This window comes from Petromyzon marinus, chromosome 44 (genome assembly GCF_048934315.1).
Source record: "Petromyzon marinus isolate PM22_M1 ecotype Great Lakes invasive population chromosome 44, UKy_Petmar_22M1.pri1.0, whole genome shotgun sequence".
In the NCBI taxonomy this organism is placed as follows: Eukaryota; Metazoa; Chordata; class Hyperoartia; order Petromyzontiformes; family Petromyzontidae; genus Petromyzon; species Petromyzon marinus.
Window position 1 is genome coordinate 6264725 of NC_133710.1, and position 26174 is coordinate 6290898.

The following is a 26174-nucleotide window of genomic DNA, read 5'->3' on the forward strand; positions in this document are numbered from 1 at the left end:
TGTGCACACATCACAATAACCCCATCTGTTGTACAATGAGACCTGTGCTCGAGATCACCTGTGCAGGGTGAGACTGTACGGATGCCAATTAACGGCATCTTCTTATGCGCATTAACAAAACCGTGCACAGTGCATCCGTAAAGCCACAAGTGCACCCTACACTTACGTACAAACAAGCATAGCTGCAGCCGATGCCAAATGAGTAATGGTGCACAAACCAAATAACACTGGTACTGCAAATAGTATCAGTTGGATATATTAATTATATAAGTGTAATTTAATTATCCAGGAAAGCCTCGCGAAATACCAAGATCTTTCCAGGAGGGTCCTGCATAGGGATTTGTTGAGTAAAGAAGTATTTTGCATGTCGAAGGAAAATATAATTTAGAGAAAACCCATAAATATGGGATAACACCAAAATACATGCACAGCAGGGGCGGAGCCACAGGGGGGGCTGGGGGAGGCACAGCCCCCCTTGATATTTTGGGAAAATCGATAATCGGGATAACCGGATATCCGGCTGCTGCAAAATGCTGGCTGCCACCTTGTGCTGCCCTGCAGGCTGCCACCTTGTGCTGCCCTGCAGGCTGCTTGAGTGGCAGCCTTTCGAACTTATCGAACTTATTAGCCACATCAGCGGCTCCGACCTATTAATAAACTCCGCGTTCAAATCCAATAAAATTTGTTTTATACATTTGTGGCGCCCATTGGAAAACATTACACTGGATATCTCAGAATATTGAAGTCAGCCCCCCTCAAAGTCAAAATCCTGGCTCTGCCCCTGATGCACAGACAGGTTGAGAAGCCTCTTGGCTGTACTGCTATATATTTGCCACCTCTTAGCCAAGCAGGATTGGCAGTTTCCCAAATGAACGTGATCCACCAACCCTTGCTGTCAAAATAAGACTTACAGGTGTGCGTACCACATGTTGAATAAAACGTAAACGCTAGAGTAAATATGCAACGCAAGGATATAAGCTAAACGTTCATAGTATTTCAAAACATTAACGCCTTAATTAAAATTTCCCAAAATTATTCAGGGATACATGTAAAGTTATTATACACGTTTACAAGCATCAGATAATCATTTAGTGAAACTTTGGGCTCAGGTTTATATTACGGACACCACAGGTGTGATCGATACTCGGCTCACGAAAGGACAAATGTGATGCAGTTACAAGGTTCAAAACAATTCCCACAACAGGCAGCACCAATAGAGGTGTAACCAAAGATCACACGCTCGCTATTGTTCTCACAGAATAAACCATGCACGCTTAAATTACCTGTTCATGGGTACACCCATTGAGCGTGAAATCACCAAAAGCAGGACCGGATCACCTGTGCTGCCACCTCACATCACTCACAATGCTCATTGCATATGGCCGAGGATAAGTGTTGCCAAATATCCTTTATTTGGGAAAATCGGTAATCAAAAGTGGGCCGATGGTTTTGTCACCAATGATGGGATGGAATTGCCCAATCATGATATGTTTGGGATTTTTCATCAACATTGACTACGGCTTAATATTTTTACCAATAAAAATATATTTCTTTAGGAAGTGGTCATATGGTGGTTTATTGTGCCTGCGTCATTTGCTCAAACAAATGAAATACAGTAACACCTTGGATTGCGAGTAACTTGGTCTGCGAGTGTTTTGTAAGACGAGCAAAATTTTAAAATAAATATTAATTTGATAAACGAGCGAGGTCTTGCAATACGAGTAGCAGTACGTATACGCTTTGTCTGCCGAGCGTCACGTGATCACAACTGATGTATACGAGTGCTTTGATATACGAGTGCTTTGGATTACAAACACGTTTCCGGAACGAATTATGCTCACAATCCAAGGTTTTACTGTATATGCCAAAAAATTCATTAATGAGGTTGCTATATGCCAATGTCCACATATGCCCTCGGCTACACCCCTGTCACTGGTTGCACACAATCCTTTACGTGTACATTTCCCCTAACTTATACTTCTTTTAAATGACTAATGAAATGCCTATGACTAAATCACAACTACTCTTGTCAGAATTTTGAAGCTAAGCAGGCTTCAACTAGAGTGCTTGGAAGGGATGACTACTATGCATAATACAGGTGTTGTAGGCTGCCGTGGAGCTACATTGTGGGCAGCGGCAAAGTGAGAAAAGTATATAATTGTTGCACTGTACAATGCCTCAGCATTTATTCTCCCCACCTTCACAAACCTGCATTGACCAGTGTGGTGAAGTATGCTCAAATAACCCCCACGACCTATACAGCATAGGGAAGCTCTCATCCAGCAGCAGATTGACAAAAGTTTTGCGTACTGTACATGTATAAAAAAAATCACTGAAGGAGTTGTATGCAATGATAAAATGGTCCTTCCTGGGTCATCATCCCAGGGTTTGCATTTTGGGCCCGAGCCTCAGGGCACTCACCGGACACGATGACATGGACGTACTGCTGCTGGGGCTGCTGCTGCTGCGCCGGCTGGGACACCGTCAGCTCGGTCACATACGTCTGCGTCGCCATCACGACACTGCGCTCACGGGTGGGTGGGCGGACAGGCGGGCAGGACGGAGGGAAGGAGGTATGGGATGGGGACAGAAAGGTGAAAGGAGCAGATGGTGGCATCACCCGAGGAGCAGAGGAGCATCTGATAGCGTCACCCGTACATGGGCAAACACGCGGTAAAATGTGTGCTGCAGTCAGCACTGCAGAAAACGCAGCTCGAAAAGCGGCGGCCAATTACCGACTTGGTGTTAATTGCAGCACTGTCATCACCCCCGTCACAAAGCCGATAAAACAAGACCTCATTGTGACCAGGTGTATTGCTGGGATATTTATGTCACATCACAGGGTGTATTAAAAACATGTTTTAATCAAATACAAGAACATGCTCTCTGGCAGGGGTTGAGGGCGTGCTGACCTCTTCAGTGGTGGGATGGTGAATGGGAGAAATGTAAGCATAGTGTTTGCATACAAGTGGATTAAATATAGTGACTATAGACACATTCCTCAAAATGTGTGTTGTTACAGTGGCCTGGAGGTGATCAAATAATAAAGACAGACAGCTGTCTGTTTTCATTATAAAACACGTGGTCAATAAATCTATGAGTATTCTGATTAAATGCATTTGGAAGCCTATGCTTAACCAAGCAAAAACAACAATTTTCTATAACATCAAATGCAAAAGTAGCTTCACTCATGTCAGCAGAGTAAATCTGATGGGTAATAGGCAATGACTTGGCTGTGCTAGATACTGTACATCTATATGAGGTGGACACCTGTAGCTGGTTTTGTGAAACAACTGAAGGAAACGTTCCCTTAGTCCACATTTGTTTAGATTTGAAACTTAAGTTGTTTAATGTAATTGATCTCCAATTCATTTAGGCAGCATTCAATTCTAACTATGCAGCCTGGTGTAAGTAAAATAATATACCGGTATTTGGCAAGGAAAGATTTTGGAATAAAACAATTAATTACCATCTCAAAATGTTTACGTAACATTTTATCCAAAGCTAAGACATAGGATTATAACAATTTCTATGTCATGGTAATGACACAAGAACATATGAACATCAATATGGAGAATTAAAAGGTTGTTCAAATGAATGATTTTAACTATAGTAAGTACGAAGTGGAAACAAAAAATGTGCCAAAATAATTCACACCCTGATTATTTCACATATTGCAAATCGACTGAAATGTGCTTATTTATAAAGTACACACTAGTCAAATGCACATCGCTTATAACACTAAGGTAAATGACCATAATTTGAATATACATTCATTTACACCTCTCTTAAGTGCATGTCTCCATTTGCTAGGACCTTCGCAAAGACAACACAAAGCAAAAAAACACAGCATCAGTAACGGGAGGCTTGTTATGCAATCGCGTCTTTCTCGACGACATATTTCTTTTATAGGTACTGCACAATAAATATGCTTAGGCTAGGTCATACAATAAACCGCCTCACAATTACGCTAAATTTAAAAGCACACAACCTTTCCAAAAAAACAACGATTTAAACGTGTTGTAGGTTGTAGCCATGGTAACGCCAGGACCCCATGGCAACCTTAACGGTAACAAAGCCATTCCGTGCACACAGAGCCAAGCGGCCTAACCAATAGGCGCAAACCGGCAATACTGGAATAAGGACTCACGGATGCCGGGGGAAAGGGTTGTATTCAGCTCCGTCGCCGTCAGCGTAATCGCACTTATCAAGTTCCATGGCGCGACGTCGCGGGCAGCGATATCGTTTAAAGATGTGCTTTTTTTAAAATAAAAAATAAAAACGCGAGCCAGGTGCCCGCTCTTCGTGCCTCTACATCTGCGGTGAAATTAAGAACCACAAATTCTGTGCAGACGGCAGCGCCGTAATTACCGCCTGCTAGATAGGCCCCCTGGGGATTGTGGGTAAGTGGCTGAGAGGCTGTCCGCGCCCGCTGCCTCTCTCTCGTTTTTTTTTGCGAGTGATCCCGTAAGGCGGTGTGTGGCAGCCCTGTCGAAAGCTCGTCACGGAAAAAAAACACCACCCCTCTCACCTGGGAATTTTGTGTGGCTTTTACCAAGGGCGGCGTTTACGCCGCTACAAGGGGGGAGCCTTTTGAGAGCGTTAACCAGCACAACATTTAACTAAATTTACTTACAAAGCGTTGTTTAATAATTCAGTTAGCTGTGTAGCGTATTGATAACACATTAATGGTGTTCATTATTTAGATTTGCGTGTGTCAAGTCTAAGAAATGTACTAAAAATGTATAAAATTGCACGAATGTCCGTGCCTTGTGCTTAGGACAAAATACCAGATGTTAGAATTTGAATATTGTAAGCAATGTGGCATCACGCACAATTATTCTGTTGTGCAGGTACATACTGCCATTCCATAAGGTTTTATATTCATATTAACAAAATATATTACACGTAACTCCAATGCTTTCCCGGATTCATACACATTATTATCATACAACTGAGATTCACAAATGCATGACAGTAAGACAATTGGTATTACGGATAATGATATTCAACATGTGTTAATTGCCATATTTTTATGCCAATTATATCAAGTAAACCATAGCTATTTGCTCACTGTTCCCAACAAATTAAGGCTTTTTATAAACAACAATCACTCAATGGGAGCCGACCCCTTCTCCCAATACTGCTCTAAATGTCTGTAACTCAATTTCCTTGGCTGTGGACACTGTCTTCTGATTTTTCACTTTGCAAAATATTACTTTACTACAGCAGAGTTTTACTTATTTCCCTGACCTGTTCAACTCGCCACGGTGGCGATATGTGAACTACCTGGCCTGGTATACAGGAGGCCATGGGTTCGATCCCGACCCTAACACCTGTATATTTAGAGTTTGCATGTTCTCCCCCCGTGGTCGCGTGGATTTTTCTCCGTGTCGTCCGGTTATTCCCTCTACACTTAGAAACATTACTTTATAGTATTTGCTTGCTATAAATTTCCACGTGATAAGCCACTCAGTAGAGCTATAGTTTGTGATCAGGTCGCTTCTGAAAAAGAGATTAAGCCCAGTAGGCCTTACCTGCTAAAATAAAAAAAACCCTACAAATCATGTCTCTCCCCATTCACATACAGCCTATTAGTTCACCAATATGCATTGTATTGTGCCATTAAGGTTTCACTGGGTTTAATATGGGATGGTACGGCACATTAAGCAGCAGCTACTCCCAACCCACACGCACATCTCATCTAGAGCACAACAAATGGACGTAGATGCTTTTACCAAGAAAGCTTAAGCCATGGTGAACCAAAATCACACCACAGCATTATGAAAATTAATTACAGCAGATGGCATTTTAAACAGGATTTAACACGACTCGCTGAGCCGCGCTGCTCCTGGAAGCCAATTTACCTAATCTGTGCTAATCAGTATAAATACCAAACAGCCAAGAGTTCTATTCAGGCTTTATACTGCATTGTTCTTGCTAAATTTCTCGAGAAAAATGTAAGCCCACCCCCCACCCCGTTTGAAGAGGCGTCTTCCTTTTGTCTCCTTTGAGTGCGGTGTGGAACGACAGATAAACCATTCCATGCACTTGTGCAATCTGCAACATTCATCATAGATTTTCCAAGCACTATTTAGCGATGTAACGAAATGGACATTTGGATGCTACAAATAAAAAAAAACTGGCTTGGCATAAGCACAATGTTTAGATTTTTTTGTCATGCATCTGCTGTTTTTTTAGCTGGTTATAAAAAAGTGGCCAAACAAATGTATGCATTACTGTGGGTACAGTTCCACGTTTATAATTTTTTTTATCTATTAACAAGACTCATTACATATTTCAAGGGGCCCAGAGAAACCACAAACAACAGTGTTCGTGATAGATTCAGGACAAGTCAACTCTTGACAGTGCAGATGTGCCATTATTTTTTCTATTCAGCACATTCTGCTAGTGAAATGTCAAGTGACAAATCATGTAATTTACATGCTTTTAAGGTGCATCATTAGTAGATGAAAATAAATTCGGTACACATTCATTTAAACTCGTAAATATTGTTTTTTCACCATAAATACCAAGTGTGTGAATCACACGTCTCACTTCAGATTAACTTGTGGAGGGAATAGTTACACTTAAAAAGCCGTATGCAAGTAACACTATTTAATGCAATGATAATTGTACATGGCTTATGACAAAATCATCATCAAATTTCGAAAGGTTTGTAGGGTTGAGCCGGGAAATACTGCTTGGGATGGATCACTATCATTTCTGAAACAGGCTGTTGTCTGGTTATGTTGTCAGGACAAGGCAGTGCAACTATGCTCCAGAACTTCAAAAAACTTGCACTGACTTGTGTGGTGAAGAATGGTCAAATAACCCCCGTTACCAGCATGGTGTAAAATTAATTACAGCAGGGAGGACAGTCATCCAGGAGCGGACTGACAAGGGCTGTATGTGCAAAAATCTGTTTAGACCTAAATAAGTCCCATATGTATGCATTGTGGAAATAATGTTGAGCAAAAAAATGTGCAAAAGAAAATTACATTTCTTTGCATTGAGTATACACATAAGGCCTAATAATACCATCAAAAAGGAGAGCTGGCTCTTAATGTAATGCATGTTATGCAACAGCTAATTTACCTTGTTAGAACCTAAATATGAGCTAAAGTAGATGGTATTCAGGGTAGAGCAAAAAAACATTCATAATCCTGGTAATATTTTATTACTGAATAAACCAGAAGACATCACATGGCCATATTGTCATTTCATAAATCATCACAATGTAATTACTAACTCATATAATTCCTTGAAATAAAACAAAATATTGGCAGTTAACATTGTATATATATTTTTGGTTCTTTCGGTAAAGTCACGTAGAAGGGATTCATAGTCTTGGTTCTTTCGGTAAAGAATGTGAATCCCTGAAGTCACAAAAGCTTTAAATCAAAATTGTATATATAGGTATGACTTTAAAAAGCAAAGCTAATTTTGCATTATGCCATACCATTTGCTTATTAATATGGTACACGTCTAAAATATGGCAATAATTATAACAGCATACTGTGTAAAATCAACACATCCACTGATGGCATGCATTCGGTGGCAAAAACCATTGGGTAATATCAGCCGCTCAAAATATGCAAGTAATCCACGTTCTATTAATCGAAAAACACAAATGTAGCTTCTTGTGTCGCAAGGACGGCGTGACCGCCTCTGAAGCCCGCCGCAGGTCGCCGTAATGCCTCAAACAAAAGTTTGCCAGAGGCCAACCGCATTACGCCTCACTTTTTTGATTGGACCCGTGGCTTTTAAGAAAAATTCCGCGGACATTATGATAACGCTTCAAATTAGTTTCTTCATTGAAGGAAACCCGGGCCCCGTTCCACTGCAGAGATTTAATGCGACGAGTGCCGCGCTAGCTAATTAAATGAGAAGAAAGGAGCACAATCGGCATACACAGAGGCTTGTTGCCGAGTGTTTCCAGCTGCGGCTTTTGTATAAAAGCTTGGCTTTTGGTCAAGCCTCCATTCTATTACTTTCCAATTCCAAGTGCAAGAGGGGGGATTTGCCAATTAAATGCTCGCTAGGCAACCGCTGCCTAGCAACCAACTTTCTATAGCTTAAAAACAATGGAGCAGCTGTATTCACTTAAACCTCATGCTTGTGACATGCAAAGTCGCTGAAAGAAGACTCGCCCTGCTATGATACAGAGACAGCCGAAAAATGTAATTCCTGAAATTTAAAAAAAACCCAAAAGATTAACAGTATAATTCTTCAGCTTTAATAATTCGACAAATTAAAACGCCTCACAGACACAGCGACGACTCGCACACTTAACAACGGCAACTTGACAATTCGAAATTAATTGTCGAGTAACACAATGGTTGCTAGGAAACGGCAACCAGGCGCTGGAAGCATCCAGTGCGCGAATCACGTGGTTGGGGCCCTGTGTTAATAATTTCCCTGTTTGGATTTCTGTTCCCACGGCAGCACTGGGGGGGTGTGTCTCCATGGCAACACCCGTAAACAAAAAGGAATGGTGCCATCCCACACTCAGCCGCACACCCCCCCCCCCCATAGCATTTCTGCTGCTAGGCCCACTCACATCTTGGTCTCTCCAGCAACTCGCCGCCGCTCTTCTTCACACTGTGCCAGAGGGGCTGATGCTCGGTCCGCGCAACGCATGCATAAGAAGCAAGTGCTATTATGTGCCACCAATCACCTTGGGAGGGAGATTTTTTTAAATTCTAAATTACCTCCCCACACTCAGGCTTTGAACGCAAATACGGCGTTGCGGTATTTTAATGCCACTTGTTGGACATACTCCTCGAAGTATATTGCTCGCCTCTCAATTGAGATTTACAAAACTAACCACCCCCCCCACCTCCTCTTAATTTACGAGCACAACACCTGGCAGTGTGCACTAGTGCTCCTGGTCTTGAAATTATAAGCGCATATATTATTCAGACGCACCTCATGCAATATTAAACAAAACGGGTATCACCATTTCCAGCGGCCACTCATCAGCGTGTGATGTTTGGCATTGCTGCATAATATGGTATAATTATTACAGTGTAAGCCTGTAAGGAAGTGTTATATACACTTTAAAGAATACCCTATTAATGGGGATGTGTATATATTCACCATTATGTATTTTCTAGCATGTGTATGTAAACGATATGCGACATGCTGAGAAGAAAACAAGATTTAAAAACTTAAATCATCAAATGGCAGTCTAAAAGGTTAACGATTATTAGTATCTCGTAGGGGAGATTTGTAAAATAAGCATTACTCCATAATATGGGAGTACTTTACAAAGGATTATCTTGAATCTGTGCGGAACTTTTGAGTATTTGGAGAGGATAACGGAGGGTTTTCTCTGGGTACACATGGAAAACACGCATTGGGATGCGGGGTTCTGCACTGGGACGCATTGGGATGCAGAACCACACTGAAAATGAGGCTTATGACTCAGTGATGTTTCCCTGGGTAAAATGAATGGAACTGCTATTGTATTTGAGGTGCAATCACTGCTCGCGTCTCGAGTGCTGCATGTTACTGCACACGTGTGCTCTGCACAAATCACTCGCACTTTATTTTAGATGCCAGTCCTTTATTTGGGCAGGTGAGGGGGGAAGGGCCCAAAAAGGCAATGCGCCTCTACAAAGGGGGGGATAACTGCGAGAACAATACAGGAAAGCGCGTGGACGAAGGGGGCTTGAATGCAAAAGAGATTAAACCGAATGTGTGTTGCTAACTTACGCGATCTAAACCCTATAACATCTATACAATAAGCATATTAGCACCAAAGTCAGTTCTATTTTCATACAGGTTTATTAGCGCATCGCATACTCCTATATGCCGACATGGTACAAAAGTAATAAAACCACGTGCCTTTCATAAGTGCTTTTACATTTCAAAAAGTACCAAAAACATTAAAAACACAAAGCCAATTAAGAAAGCTAAAGATATTAACACACGATGCACTTACACGCCATTTATTACCACAGTCAACCAAATCCTGCCATATATTCGACTTTGCGCAAGAGATGTAATGCATCTTCACCCGCTTAAGCAAAGGGCAATCGACAGATGATAAACAGTCGTGTTTGTGCACAACGCTTAAAAGCGAGGGGAGCTCAAATTCACAGCCGTCAAAAAGGACGGAGGGGATGACCGCGTAACCGGCGGACAATACGACGGGGGGGTAGGCGGCACCACCAACCCCCCCCCCCCCCCCCAAGTCTGTCGGCTTCAGGAGGGCGATCAGGTGTCCCCGCCGCGTTTGTCTCTCTCATTCAACAGGTGCTTGCGGCGGGCACGAAAAACGCATAGCGGCAACAAAGCACCAAGTGATTACAAGTCATTTATTTACTCGAGAAATAATACTACGACGACGACGAAGGAGAAGACGTCTCAAGAACTTGTTTCAGCAGTGCCACGCATTGTTGGGATGGCTTTGGACGAGTTACATTTTGAAGGAGGGGTCGCGACGCAATTGTTAGCGCGCGATGAATCCTGTGAGCCGAGTTCGATTCCCTGCCACGGCTCATCGTAGCAATGAGTGGCAAGGGATATCTCTTGAGGTCCTGCTCCAAACAACCCCTTCAAGATGCCACACTGGCTAGCGTCGTGGAATATGGACCCACAAACTCCGCTGATCGACACGGCGCGGGGAAGCCTTTATCCAGCAGTGGATTAATTAAAGGGCTGAACTGTACAGTGCTTTTGGTTTCTCTCCCCATCTCTTAATCTTAAAGCGGTGCAACTTATCCAGTCGCCAAGACAGCACGTAGCAGGACTCCGTGACTCAAAATAATAGCAGGCAACAGTTAAAAACTTCGCATCCTATCACGGCAAGAACGCTGCAATTAAACATTAAATGCAAACGACATTCGTTTGACAGCAAACGTCTCAAAGCTAAACCCGGACGTGCCAGTACCGCCCGCACACGCACAGTCCGCTTGCGCGTCTCACACCTTTAAATCAAACAGGTGCATCACAGCGTTTCACTCTTGCTTTCGAAACGCAGTCAGAACTTAAACCTCTTACAGACGAGACGTAAACACCCGACTCATTTAATTATTAGCGGCATTTTCAACGCGAAGGCGCTTGCACAAACGCACCGTGTGAAGGTAGAAACAAGTTTTGAAAACATTACCAAGCGAATCCGTTCGGTTTTTTTAAATTCCACCTATCATAGTTGTTGTCTCAGTATAATCTTAGTAAATTAACACTGTCAACAGGACCATAGTAACGGAGCCCATGCCTAATTAATCAGCTAGTAATAATCATTGCGGCAGGATAGTCTAACATACGGACTATTGTGACTGAGTGACGGACGCACAATGACATTTGGCACAAACCTACTCACATCTACGCTTGTAACTTAAAACTAAAATTATTGCACGCGGGTTGATTGGTTTCACTTATAGAGGTATACGGAGGGCAGCATAAAGTTATAACACATCGTTTTAAGTCTAGCGTTAAGACATTTACAAATATACCGCCAACATCTGTGAACCGAGTAATTCGCCTCGCGTGGAGAGTGACACTACAGCCGACAGAAATCAAGGGGTATCCGGCTACGAGTTCATTAACACGACCAAGTGTCGTCTCTGGTCAACGCGCAATCACAACACGGGCCCCGAGGGTCGACTAACATCATCATCACCATCATCATCCTTCGGGGATGGGGATCGCAAGAACGAGCACCACTTTACGAAGTTTACAGCAATCGCGCGACCCAGCTTCCGCCATGGTAACGTGGAATTTCCAAAACTTGGCCGTGGGGAAGCCCGCCATAAACCAACGGGGCGTCATCACCGAAACAATAAATACTCGCTGTTTACATCACTCGCAGACGCAAAGACGATAATAGTTAACGATTAATCGCGTCGTAGGCAGGCGGCGAGGTCGCTACGTAACGCGTCGACGCCCGCGGCCTAGTCGCGGCCACCTTGCCCCTCGTCGCAACAACAACACACGGAGGGGGGGTGGTGGTGGTGTTGTGGGAGGCCCCCCCAACAACCACCAGCGACCACCATCGTCCAACCACACCATCAAACAACCCACCGCGCGCGACAACACAACAACCCAACACAACAAAAACACCCCCACCCCAACCCCCCCTCCATCGCCGAGCCAGCGCCTCGGCTTCGTCAGCATTCGACGTTCGCGCCCTCACGTCGACCGACGAACAAATCTAACTGAAGAAAAAAATAAATCCCCTCCTAGCAAGAAACGGCGGGGACCGAATCGCTTTGCTTTTTTTTCCCCCCATTTCCAAGCGCCGAGCCGAGCGCCCTCCTCAACCCCGCAGCGCCCACCGCCATTTTGCACCGAACAACGGAGGAGGAGGAGGCCGCCGCCGTTGCGGCCTCCTCCTCCGTCCTCCTCCTCCTCCACCCACCATCGCGTCGTTCCGATTCGCGGCGACAGCACGCAACTTGACGTTTCATTTCTATCGTTTCACGCCGCTCGCTCGACCGACCGACGCTGCCGCCGCCGCCACCGCCGCCGCCGCCGCGGCGCCTCCTCCCACCACCCCACGACGAGAAAAATGAACGAGAGAGACAGAGACAGAGAGAGAGAGAATTGTTGAATACAAAAATTAAAGCAAAGCGGGGAAGAGAGAGAAAAAAAACCCCCACAGCAAAACCGCCGCGGTTTTAAAAAAAATCACCTGGGATGTGACGGCTTGGTTACGCAGTCTCCACGACTACGGTGGCTATGGAGCCCTCCTCCAGGCAACAGTTGCTATAAGCGCGCCTCCTCACTACCCTTGCGCGGGCACTCGCCAGAACCGCCCGCGCCCGTCGCCTCAATCCGAACGCGTCGAATAATCCCGCGAGGTCAGCGGGCGTCGAACGTCGCGGTCGCCCGGCTCGCCGGGCCGCCCCGTCGTCGTTTTGTCGGCGGCGGGGCGTCGGGATTATTTCGGCGCGGCGGATGCGTTGCGCGACGTGAGTGGAAGTGATGCGTGGCGAAAGGGAGGGGGAGTGGGGGGGGTGGTGAGGGGGGCGTGGTGAGGGGGGGGGGCCGGGTTAGGGCTGGCGACGTAAGCAATTCCTTTCGTAATCGACTCCGCGCGCCCGCGAACAAATCCTTTAAGACGGACGGAATCGATACGCAGAAAATGTTGAACGCGTTTAAATTTACGTGCAAACAAAAAAAATAATGTATCCCTTCAACGGACTGTAAGTTATATTACAGCGGCACGACAATAGTGATATGGGCTTATTTTTAAACGCTGCACGTCGCCGCTTGCACGCGCGATTCGACGCACGGATCGTGAGGAATCAATTATATTTATGTATTCGATGAATCGTTAAGTGCCCTAGAAGGGTGGCGCGTGCGGTGCGGTGGGAGGGGGAACCCCGAGAGGTGGTGAGGGGCGGGGCTGGCGGGGGGGGGAAGGGGCGGGGCTGGGGGGAGGTGACACTTGGCGGGAAAAGGGCGGCGTGGGCGCGCACGAGGCAACCCCTTCGAGGAGAGGAAAAAAAATTCCACACAAGAATATTGCCTTGAAATACGGGGCGTTGCCCGAAACGTCGCCTATTATATATTTTTAAAGCTGTGTCGTTGACGACGAGTGTGTTGAGTTGTTAATTGTACGCCACTGCGAACAGCAGCAGCATCACAACTAGATAATTTGTCGAATTCGTTTACGATTGAAAACACATTTAACATTCCATTTAAATTAATGCAATAAACGGTTGTCCAACTAAGTGACATTTCTACACGGTTTATTCTAACCTTATTTAACTTAGCCAAATTTTACAACTTTAGAAACTTTGTTTCCCTTCAACGTGACTTTACCGAAAGGACCAAGAATATAATATGCCATACGTTGAAGTTTTTTTTTAAAAGTAGGGATTGAATTCATAAAGTTATTAAAACGACGCTTCAGTAAGTAAGTACAATACACATTACGGTTCATACGTTATTTGTTGACGAAGTCAAGTTTTTTCCTTTGAGCAGCTTATCACTTTTAGATAGTCGTCTTCCTCACAACTTGGTTGTCATGGGGGTTGTTGGTCCATAAACTTTTCCAAATTGGTCAATGAGGATTGATTAAGGACCGGTTCAAATATTACTCGCCACATGTATTTTCCGTGACATGGAATCGAACCTGGGTCCATTTTTCACAGCGCAGTGTGCTAACCAATGCGCCACCACTCCCCTCATCAGCACGATACAAAACACATCTTTACGAATGTTAATCGCAACAGTACAATGAAAACAAACTACATTTCAATCAATGGTCATTATAGCAATGTTTATTAGTCAAAGTGGGAGTAAAGAGTTAAAATGAAACAATATTGGCATTGAAAACCGACCAACAATAAACAGAAATACATTTAATACAAATGTTTCCTCGTGAAACACGTGAATATAAAGTCCCACGCTTATTCATTTTGAAAGTCCATCAAACATTGTGGCCTCATGCATAAAACACAGTAAGTGCAATTCCCCTCTCAGTTTAGCTACTAAACCAGTTAAAGATGTCAATCAAAGTAATGATTTGGAGGGGGAAGTATGGGCCTGTTGTCGAGATGAAACATTTTTCATACCGCCCGTGACCACGTCCCAGTAAAAAAAAAAAAATGGAACGTTGGACCAACGAAACCTTGAGATTCAAAACGTGCAAAAAAACACATTGTTTAACCATCACTGCAAACACCTTCACGACAACGAAGTGGGTGTCCAAGGCAAAACGTTATCAAGCTCCTGCCAGCGCTGTTCATAATGTTTGGCGACGTGACCTCTTGCCTCTCAAGTATTTCCAAGGACATTAAATGTACACAGCCCTCGCATAATCTAACTTCAGTATCGACTAATGTGTGGTTACTCACGAAAGGGATTTGAAAGTTCGAACAGCCCTCGGTAAATCAAAGGTTAGCCACCCGTGACTTAAGTGTTTTATGCAAGTGGCCAATGAGCTCTGTTACTGTCACAAGTTCGGTATTGCAGAACCCTCAATCTTTCTCTACGAATGACCGTTCCCGCTGTCCATCTCGTGTCCATCTCGTGTCCATCTCTCGTTAGATGGACATTGGAGGATGTACGACACCCAAAAATGGCATCGCACGGTGGGACCCTGCAAAGCTTATAAAAATCTGACAAGTCAAAAAATATGTACATTTACGCAGACATTTGTTAACTTTTTGCACCATCACTCGTTGTCAAGGAGATTTCACACAAACCTGTGACATCAACTTTACAAAGAGTAGACATGTTATTCCTGTGTTGCAGCCAAAGACACAAGTTTTACATTAAACCCAAAATAATAAGGCAACTACTGCTAGGTTGCTACAGTTACCAAGAGCCCTAATTGCAAAAGAGATGTTGAATCTCAATTGGCCCATGCCTGGATAAATTAAGGGCCATCAACAGATGGGAACGCACAGTAACGCCAGCAACTGTAAGGCACAATTAATTTTTCTGCCACTGCCCTCTGCTGCCCACCACATGACCCTTGCAGCCTATAACACGTCCTGTGGTCACCCATTCAAGCACTATCAAGGCTGAACGCTGCTTGGCTTTTGGAGGTCAGACGAGTGGTTTGGAAGCATGCTCACTCGACAAACAGGATCCACACGTTTAGAAATAATACTTGAAATCTGAATGTGCTGTTAACAGTCGGCAGGCGACGATTCGTATCTATGATATGAATTATAACGACGTGGGGGTCACAATTCAATTCGAGAATAATTTCCTTTTACTTGTCAACGTTGCATCGTCGGTCTCATTTATTCTACAGTCAACTCTCGAATATCCGGGGTTGTCGGCCAGAATGGGTGGCCCCATATAATACAAAAACCGCGGATAGCACAAGATGCGTGTAAATTAGGCTGTGAAAGCATGTTATATTGCTTACCAATGTAGAAAGGTTGTGGCGGGGGGGGGAGTAAGACATAAAATGTAGAATGTTAATTGTTTTTATTATCAGTGTACGGACTGACATGTTGGCAGTCACTCAGGCACTGAGACGCTGACCCCCAATGAGTGAGGAGCAGCTACTATGCATGTATGGATGGATGTTGAACTTCATTCGCACTAATTAAACCACCATGCATACAAAGGTGAGTATAAGCATGATTAATGTACAATCCACATAAATCTGGCCAGATTATCGAGCATTGTCTGTAAATAATGCGTTTTGAACGAATTCACTCCATTCATCTAGTTAGAACTTGCATAAATCTTACATATTCTATTCCTGCGCGCAGAATTAGATGTGAGAGTCATGATGAAATTATATTTTATTCTCAAAATCATCACAAGCCTAGTAATCAAGTACAGACCTACGGACACTACCAACCTGAACCATACAAGCTTAACTCTACATCAACCCTACCAAAGAATGGGTAGGGTTGATGTACAACACACAGGCCAAAACTTATCCTGACCATTACAGCATAACGCAATGTGGCTTTAAATGCTTCTATATGTGAGCGCGTTGGAAGACGCCATATAGAGACATGTATTATGTAGAGGCGTTCAGCCACAGGTAAATAAAAGAAAAGGTCTTGAACCTGTACTTACGTAAAGTCATACAAATAACTATATAGAGTTATAGACACGCTTATGCAATACATGGGTGCATTCTAAATACAACCGCATCTCGAGATACTGTACAGAACGTGGGCATATTTATTTGAGACACTGGCAGTAAGTCATGGGCAGATAAGGTCTGGACATGAAGAGAAGTGGGGGAGTTGACAGCACCGATCGCTAGGGGAAGCCAGTTCCAGACTTCGTAGGAACAGCAGGAGAATCGTACCTCAACAAGCAACACCTGCGAGTGGGTGAGGCTCAGAGAAGGCCCTGTGGCGGTGACATTGATCCACACCAGGAGGTGGCGCGGTGGTGCACAGCAGCAAGCGAGCTGCTGGCGCGGGGGCGGCTTGGGACGGATTCGTCAATCAAACGGCTCTCAATCGACGAAAACATTTTAATCAACTACTTTTTTTTCGTGGTCGATTACCCAAGGCTCCTTTAAAAATGGCAGCTTACCCCCCAACAGCTTTCTTTTCTGAAGGCGAGAAACCCCACAATCCACGGCCAGCGTGACAGGGTTGGTGATACCCACCGGTCATCACCAAGTCCCACACATCACGGGCACAGAGGCGAGACTGTGTTTTCCCCACCAATTATTTTTGTGCTTTCTGATTAGCTGGATAAATTGAAACAACAATCGGTAGAGTAATCACTGACTTAAATAATTCAATAGCCCAGTTCGAGCTGCTGGCTGTGACCAACACTCTGAGGGGTGGGCGGCAGAGTGGGAGGGGGGGTCGGTGAGTGAGACATGGTGGGGGGGGTGGAGGGCAGGAAGGGGTGATATATTCATCGTTAGTGACCTCCACCATCGTCAAAAAATCTCTATCCGTACAGCCGGTCCAACGCCTCAATGTGGGATGCACAGAGGCACCTTACTCCTTGTAGTCCAGAAACATCTGTAGCCTTCGCCGATACTCGGGAGCCACCTGCACGGAGCTGCAAAGGGAGGGAACAGAGGTGGAAACAGGAGCAGGTTGGAGTGCTTTTGGGAAACTGAAATTAATGATGAAAAGCAAAGTAGCGATGTGCACAAAGCAGGACGTTTTTCTTATCCTACATTTGTTTTTTTATTCCACACCTCCGATGAGCGCAGTTCGGTTGGCTATGTACGGTGCAAAAGAAGGTCAACATACATGGATATATGTTACCGTCGATTACTTTGATCAAAAACATGGATATTGCCGAAGGAAATAGAAAACAAAATCTTAAAAGTGTGCAAAGCATGGAGAAGACGTGTGCTTGAAATTACATGAGATAGAAGGGCAAGAGATGAATTAAGAGTGCCAACGCAAGTCAGAGACGTCGTACTGTCCGTCAAGAAAGGTAAGGGGGCATGGGTGGGACGCGTCACGAAAAAGGATGGCGGCTGGCGATGGTGAAGGACGATGGAGTGGCAGCCAGAAGTGGCGAACACGCTCGAGAGAACATCCACAACAGGAGACGGAGCCATCAAATCAGTTCGTGTGCAGGAGCTAGATGGACTGCCGCATTGTATGTATGTTGAACTTCTTTCGCACCATACGTAGCCAACAGTGCTAATCGGAGGTGCGGGAAAACTGTCCACACATATCAAACAATAAGTGCCACTGTTTAACACGTAGGCTTTCGCGACCAATATCCATTAGTATTTACTTACGTGATCTCACTCAAAAAAACCTATATTATGAATACATTTCTCTGTCCATTTTTTGCTCTTTACTTAAAACTCACTAACTTTCCCCAAGCTTACCCAAACGCCTCTTCCCCCTCCCTTCCCCATCATCAACACCGTCATCCCCTTGACCAACATCCCTGCCCATTCATCACACTCGGTCGTCATTAACCACTGTCATCATCGTTTATTTCACGCATCATCATACTCATGTACGAACATCCTTCTTGTCAACTCGCCTCATCTCATCACACTTCTGCTGTACAAATAGTTACTTCTTTGTTCAGCGCCTTGCTCAAGGCGCGATATAAATTAAAATAAGATAAGATCACAGGCCTGTGAGAGATGGTAAGGCCTTGGGGAGGCCTGCATCCAGCAGTGGATAGATCATGGCTGATGATGATAATAATAATGAATAGCTACACAAGAGGGCACACACCAAGTTATTGGTGGATAGATCATGGCTAATGATGATGACGATGAGTGCCACACAGGAGGGCACACCAAGTTGTTGGTCTCACTTGAGGTGCTCGCCGAAGGTGGACGCGACGCGGTAGACCGCCGTCTTGAGAGCGGCGCGCAGAGCGAAGCGCAGGTTCTTGTGCGACGAGTCCACCAGGCTGTGCGCCTGTCGTGCCGGGCGGTTCGGCGCTTGCGGCAGCTTGAAATGGCGGTCAACGGCCTGCGGGCGGGGGGGGGAGGGGTCAGGACACGAGAGGTTAGGTCACGGGCAGAACGGAGGATCCGGCTTCTAAAGTTTCTCGCGCAGCTTTCGAGTGTGCGCAGGCGGTGCAACTGCACAGAGGCCCATGGACTGGAGGGACCCCTTGGCACGGGGCTACAAAGATGTGGAAAGGAAGGTGATGGCCAACACTGGCGAGGGCCCTAGCAGTGCCAGCTTTCGGCAACGTAGGCACGGCAGGTATTTGCCAAGGGCGGTGGCAGATTGCTGGGATGAGGGAGGGGCGGTAATGTCAAGTTCTGAATTCCAGTGGCTGCGATTGGTGGGTACGTGTCGTCACATGACCTGCTCACCAGCGAATAAATATAAAGAAGACAAAATTCTCAAGATGTTGTACTGAAACAGGGGAGTAGAGTGAGATGACAGGGGAGAGGTGGGAGAGTGTAGAGGAATATAATGAGATGAGGGAGAGGTAGGCGAGCACGTGGATCGGAGTAGATTAAGTTGAGAGGGGAGTGGTAGAAATTGCCAAGTCCATGGAGGATCTTGAAGACCGCAATAGTGATTGTGAAATGTAAATGTTGTGGGTTTATTCTCCAACACACCAGTGTGCTGTACTAGTAACGAATTTACATGTTTTATGTGACAAACCTTGCTAAATGGCTGTGTCGGGTGGTGGCAGCTTTAACTACACATTTATATTTACGCGATCTAACCGAAAAACATGTACAGTAAAACCTTGGATTGCGAGCATAATTCGTTCCGGAAACGTGTTTGTAATCCAAAGCACTCGTATATCAAAGCGAATTTCCCCATAAGAAATAATGGAAACTCAGATGATTCGTTCCACAACCCAAAAATATTCATATAAAAATGATTAATACAAAATACCTTTTTACATTTGTATTATTTAAATTTAATATAAAGTAATACAATTTATTAATTAAATTTAATCGTGGCTGGTGTGAGAGAGACGAGAGAGAGGAGGGTTATTGTGTAGGACGACTTTCACTGTCACTAACGGAACCACTGCTATCTGTTGGCTCACTGGAATCTGTCTTTTTGTGCGACTTTAACAAGGAACCTATCCAATGACACTTGCTTTTGCCTCCTTTTGAGGACTTCGCGGAAATGTGACATTGCATTGTCGTTAAACAGATTAATCGCTCGCACTGCTACAGCCTTATTCATGGGGGCCATTGTTGCAGTACAGTTACTAAAGAACAGTCACTACACTTGGACACAAAATAAAAAAAATGCTTTACGCACACACACGTGGTCACAACACTATAGTAAACAGTATACGCTCGCACGGATGTTGACTATACGAGTGAGGCACGCCGACTGAGACCGAGCATGAGAAACGATTACCCACAATCCCGCAGCGAGAGAGAGAGAAGAACCATCGGCTCAGTTGTGATCACGTGACGCTTGGCAGACAAAAGCGTATACGTACTACTCGTATTGCAAGACCTCGCTCGTTTATCAAGTTAAATTTATTACAAATTTTCGCTCGTCTTGCAAAACACTCGCAGAGCAAGTTACTCGCAATCCAAGGTTTTAACTGTATTATGAATAATATAGGTCACGAAAGCTAACGTGCTAAAGTGATCGTCAAGTCCATCCGGCATTGCATTGGGGGCCAAGGGAGCGAGTATGGGGGGGGGGGGGGGGTGACGTGGTGATGTCACACATGCCATTGACGTACTGGTGAAATGCGATTCACTGACAGGGATTGGCTTCAATGGATGAATTGTGGGGTGTGACTCACATCTTGCAGGGCCAGCATGGCATTCAGGATCTCCGAGAGTCGCGTCTGCACCACCCCAAACCTGTCCTCGGTGATCGATGCAGCCACCAGATGTGAGAGAGCTTCATCGTCAAACACACAGACACATATACGCACACACACACACTAATATACAAAGGTCACCCATATAGCCTAAACAGATTGTTGGGGCAAGTGCTGTTTGTGAGCACCTATGAAAGCCGGCACGGCACAAGAGGGGATGGGTGGCCAATACCACACCTGGCCGCCTTTGTCTCCCTCGTGGCAATGGTTACACACCGCACCAGGTACTCATTTGAGGCCGAGTCGACCTAGGGGAAGCCCAGGACCGGTTCAGATAACTGTCACTGGTGTTGGCCATGAGCGGGAATTGAACTCGAGTCGCCGGATTCATCGCGCAGCGCCCTAAGCGCTACACCACCGCTCCCCACTAAACATACACACACATATATACACACAAACAATGACAGATCTCTCTTGTAGCCAAGAGTTCTTAACGAGCACCTATGAAGGCCGCTCACCACATACGGTCAGGTGATGTGCCTGGCCACCTTGTCTCTCCAGTTCTGATGTTTACACATAGCAGCAGGTACTCGTGTAAGGCTGATGCAACCTAAAAGAGTCCAGGATCTGCCATTGATATTATCCAGAGTTTAATTTATCACTGAATATTTTCCAGATCGCTGACAGACCAATATGGGTTTAAGATTATTTTATTTGTCACACGGATGACGATCCCCTTTAGCTAGTTGCCCTGCTATTCCCAAGGGAGATCCGTGGTGGTGCTTGAGCACAACAACAAAAACTAAAAGATTAATATAAAGGCCCTAAACGTAGGTGGCGCATGACTACTAGCCGCAGGAATAGCGAGGGGGTAAACTGGATGTGGTGCATCGTCGTGAGAATTTTGTGTTATTTTATTCTCATTCTACGTGACCTTACCGAAAGAACCAAAGAAGATGGATGTGGTGCAACGAGTGCGGAAATCTTTTCTAGGTCCCTAGCAGACTAGATTAGGTGACACGTGACTGAGCCAGTCAGTAGTACACTTGATGTTGTAACCAAGGTGCGAAAATCATTTTCGGCTCGCCAGACACGGAGAGAGGCCGCACTTGAAAATTAAAACTTGATGGTTATCCATGGCAGGGAATCGAACCCAGGTGGCCGAGACCGTAACGCGGAGCGCGAGCCACGCACGGCTCCACATCATACAGGAATCCATCTACTTGTGTGCGGCGCTGCACGGCACAACACACACTGTACGGCAAAACTGTTGAGACAATGTGCCATTGTTGGCAGCGTTGACTGCCAAAGAAAACACTCCTCTGGTTCGTGCCGTCATTCATTTGAAAAGCCAACTACAATGCGCATTATTAATTTCCAGGCTTCGGTTCGTTTTTTCACGAGCTTTAGCAGTGATTACAACGTACCACTTGTTTCCCGAGACAACACGTGAAGTCAGAGCAGGTTTTAGTCACGGCATAAAAGTCAAAGGTGCAGCCCTGCGTTTGCTCGCTCACGCCACTGCTGGGCGAAGAACCACCATTAGAAGGAACTCTCGAAAGACCCTCTCGAGAGGGCGTTTGGCCTAATTATTGACATTGACCAGACATCTTGGAAGAGGTGGGTGCGCTCACACTTTACTCCACCACGTCAAGGAGAATTTTCTCATCAAGGAGTATAGTCCATCACACAAACTCCGGTCATCCTCGCAGCAGCCAAGAGCTTCTGGCTAGCCATCGAACAAAGACGGTCGCTGCATCGCGCACTTTCAAATGCACCCCTGCGGCCGTCTGGAACACTCTTCCTTCCGATATTTGGAGGCAAATGACGTTATTTTAAATCAATATTAAAAACTCGTTTCTTTATAACTCGTTTTCATGTTTCGCTTGTTGTCCACCTCCCCCCCCACACCTCTGATGAGCACAGTTGGCTATGTACGGTGTGAAAGAAGTTCAACGTACATACGTACATACCACACGTAACCTGCTGATCCACGAACTGTGGTGGTACCTGATTATACTTGATAGGTGGAGAGATCTGAGGGGGTCGGGGGAAGAATTTAAGACACTTGCACCATCGTTTCAACTGCAGCGCTTGGAGATGGATTCGAACCGGCCATCTGTGCGACTTGCAAGTCCAGCGTGCTAACCGTTACACCACAGCAGCGTCTGCACTCACAGAATAACCATCTCAAATCTTATCCGTATTAGTTACTTCCACCGACGCACACTATTAAAACTAACCGAAAACTTTCAATTTTATTTTACCAGGCAAGGCCCACTCAACTATATTGCTATTTTTCAGAAGATACATTCTTATTCCGTATGGCTGCTGATGTAGATGCAGAGCAACAACTGCATTCAGGTGGTCAAACCAGACAACCGCGTCAGGAGCAGCAGAGAGTGTCATCTCTGTGATGCCTCCTTCGTATTTGTTGATTGGGGCATTGCGCCGTTATACGTTGTACGGTCTTGTTCTGGATGGCCAGTCACACAGTACTGGAGAGTTGAAAATTTTCCATTTCTGCATCATCAGGTATCCGCACCTACGGCCATGGTTTGTGCAGTGGATGCGATTTAGGGTGGATCACGAGCAGCTTCGTGGAAGATGAATCTCACAAATGATAGCCCAACGAAGTGGCGGCTTATCACGTGGACATTTCTAAGCAGCCGAATGCTCTAAAACACGCTCGAGCGACACACGCATGAAGGATGTGTACAAGGATGTTGTTCTTCACAATAATATATAACGTACAGGCCATTTGGCAATCCAGTGACGGATAAAGTCCTCGCCATCGCCGTGTCTGTCATGGGGACTTTATTGACCATACTTCACCACGCTGGTAAGTGTGGGTAGGTGAAGAGTTTCCTCAGGACCGGTTCTGGTTATCATTTTGCCACCATTGTTTTCCGTGGCTGGGATTCGAACTCGGGTTGCCGGGTTCATAGCAGCGCGCGAGATTCTGCGCCACCGCTCCACCCATGTTGCTGTTGTGGTTTCACCTTTGTACCCCCTGCCTAGATGTGCGCATATGTATTACAGTAACGCCCTCCCAACCACCCACGCGCGATTGGGCTCGGTGCTTCGAAACGCACCAAATGTGGCTCAGAGTCTCCCAAGGGGGATCAAAATGGCCGTGTCGGAGTATTCGGCCAACAACGCCAAAATCTTGGGTTCCATCCCAGGATTCAACTGCCTCGTTATTAAACCAAGGTGTTGCGTGCAACGTGCAGATGCTCTCGGCTCGGCCACCAACGGTGGTACAAATAACCCATAGTGCATTAAACGCGGCATCTCCCTCAGTTTCTACCTCATCGACTAGCCATGATTATCATCAGCCATGACCAACCCACTGCTGGATGAAGGCGTTCCTAAGCTGTTGCAGTACCGTGCGGTTCCACGATGCGACAATCCATCCAGAACCTGCACACAAGCCGATGTCACTGTTCCATCTCCACAGCGGAGGTCCTTTTGGGCATGTTCCCTCTCTTTGGCTGCCACTCAGTTATTCAAAATTCATCAAAAATAAATACAACCATAAAACAGCCTCGAGTCTGTTTTACAGGCTGCGGAGCTACGTGGTGAGCAGCAGAGGGCGGTGTGGCAAAATCGACCGTTGCACTCGACTTCTATGCTCCCACATCTTACGCTGCACGACTTCGTGAACCTTCGCTAACCGCCGTGGGGAGACAGTCTAAACAACCCCGACGAAGTGGACCAGCGGCGGACGGACAAAGGGGCTGTACGCAGACTTGCGTGCAGCATGAACGATCTGCCACACGACGCAACTGCGTTTAGATGATTGCAAACAAGAGAAAAAAAATACGCGCCAGGCGATTGCGTGTGTGCCCGGTGAGTATTGCGAGCTGGGGGGGGGGGTGGTGTAGGGGAGTGTGGTGGAGGAACGACGCAGGGGGATGGGGGGGCGGGCTGGTTTCGTACCCTCCAGCGCCCAAATGTGTGCCTGGCAGTCGGCAAACAGCGCTTGGCTCGACGACTCCGGCAGCTGACGCACGAAAAGCGGAGAACAAAAACAAACGAGGCGTTAGGAACCCCGCGCACACGCCGAGATATTGTGCAACGCTTCCTGTAACACTTTCCAACATGCAGTTGTCTTCGGAAGTATTTAATTAGCGGAACGAGAGCCAACGGGTTAGGCTGTCCGGGCAGAATGCATTACTGTGCGATTTTTGTTTTGTGCGCCGGATTACGTAAGCAGGTCTTGGGCAGCCCTATGATGGATTTGGCCGGTTTTTGGCGGATTGGCAATGGGCTGGACACGTACGACGTCCGTTGCGTCGACGTTCTGCCGAAGAACCACGACGGACGCTGACCGTGACATTCCAGTCCAAGCGCACGTTAAGGAAGCTTCAAACTCGCGTCGGAGGCATGCCAGCAGCTCAGTGCAGGGTCGCCAGATTGCCAACAATGATCCTCTAAGAAACCTTACCTTGTGCACGAAATATGACACTGGCCAAACTTTGCTGCCGTAGTTCTTGACCTGACAAAAGCAAAAACGGTAAAAAAATATTATCAGCAGAAACTGTCAGTAAAAAAAACGGTGGTTGTTCACTCATTGTGTTTTGCAAACTAGAGTTCTTGCGATTAGCCACTTTGCAGCCGTTTGTGTTTACCAATCATCTGGCACGCGCAATATCTCGTGTTGGGATTACTGGGAAAATAATGAGTTGCACTGTAATGGGATGTGATACATTTATGCACTTCTTTCGCACAACATACATACATACATTTACATTCATCGTTGTGAGCATCTTGGCCACACTGAAAAGGTTCAAGAGGGGGAATATTTTGGAACTTGGGCAGCAAAGTTGTGCTTCTGTCGCTGCAAGGGCCTCTTGCAGCAACTGCGGTGACCGAAGAGCATGAGTCAACGTGTGGCCCTGTTCGGCCCCGAGTAGGGAAAAGGTTCCTCACCCCTGCTTTAAAGTCGCTTTTCCCATGAATGAAGCTCCCCAATTATATCGGACAGACACGAGAGGTTGAGCTAAAAGATGAGAGCAATTGTAATTACGGGCGACATTTTAATTTCAAAACCAAGACAACGACGCGTTAAGTAATCACACAATGGTCACCTGATCCCACTTTTGTCCCAGCCAATCAGGAGCTGCGGTGTTCTGCTGGGGCGGCGACTGAGACGGCAGCGGCGGCGTCGCCAACAGAGACGACACTAAAAGCGTGAAACAGCACGGGCCAGGGGGCGGACAGCGCAGCACATGAGCAACACTGCATTCACGTGACTTCGTCCCCACCTTCATCATCAGCCATCGCGAATGATCCCTTGATGAAGGCCATCCCTGATGGTGGGGGGGAAGAAAAAAAGTTAATCCACCATGCGTCAATTGGCGCGAGGATACATCCATCCATTCGCATCCATTCGTACTTCCGGTTAACACGGTTGGCTACATACTGTTGGGGCCATGCTCTAGCAGTGCCCGTGTGCGCGCACGTGTCCTGACCTCATCAAGGAGCATAAACCATCACGTGTGAACTCCGGTCATCCT

General features: G+C 45.9%; 2 protein-coding genes across 8 annotated transcripts in view; both read right to left on the bottom strand.

Moving 5' to 3' along the window:
* Window positions 1–12957, bottom strand: part of LOC116951959 (transcription factor RFX3-like) — a 56314-nt gene extending 43357 nt beyond the window's left edge. For 3 of the 7 annotated variants that reach the window (XM_032970883.2, XM_032970888.2, XM_032970881.2), the window contains exons 1-2: window positions 4151–12348; window positions 2422–2522 (exon numbers count right to left, since the gene is read on the bottom strand). In XM_032970883.2, coding sequence (XP_032826774.1) covers window positions 2422–2522; window positions 4151–4218 — 169 coding nt within the window. In that variant the 5' untranslated portion in view covers window positions 4219–12348. Of the gene's footprint in view, window positions 1–2421; window positions 2523–4150; window positions 12351–12370; window positions 12623–12643 lie in introns of those variants that run through there. The other 4 variants (XM_032970885.2, XM_032970886.2, XM_032970882.2 and 1 more) reach the window with 4 other exon arrangements.
* A 1261-nt stretch (window positions 12958–14218) lies between these two features.
* NDC1 (NDC1 transmembrane nucleoporin) overlaps window positions 14219–26174 on the bottom strand; it is a 28325-nt gene continuing 16369 nt past the window's right edge. The window contains exons 13-18 of the mRNA XM_076073896.1: window positions 25746–25840; window positions 25103–25153; window positions 24595–24658; window positions 20632–20732; window positions 18700–18860; window positions 14219–17463 (exon numbers count right to left, since the gene is read on the bottom strand). Of these exons, the coding sequence (XP_075930011.1) occupies window positions 17400–17463; window positions 18700–18860; window positions 20632–20732; window positions 24595–24658; window positions 25103–25153; window positions 25746–25840 (536 nt within the window). The 3' untranslated portion in view covers window positions 14219–17399. The remainder of the gene's footprint in view (window positions 17464–18699; window positions 18861–20631; window positions 20733–24594; window positions 24659–25102; window positions 25154–25745; window positions 25841–26174) is intronic.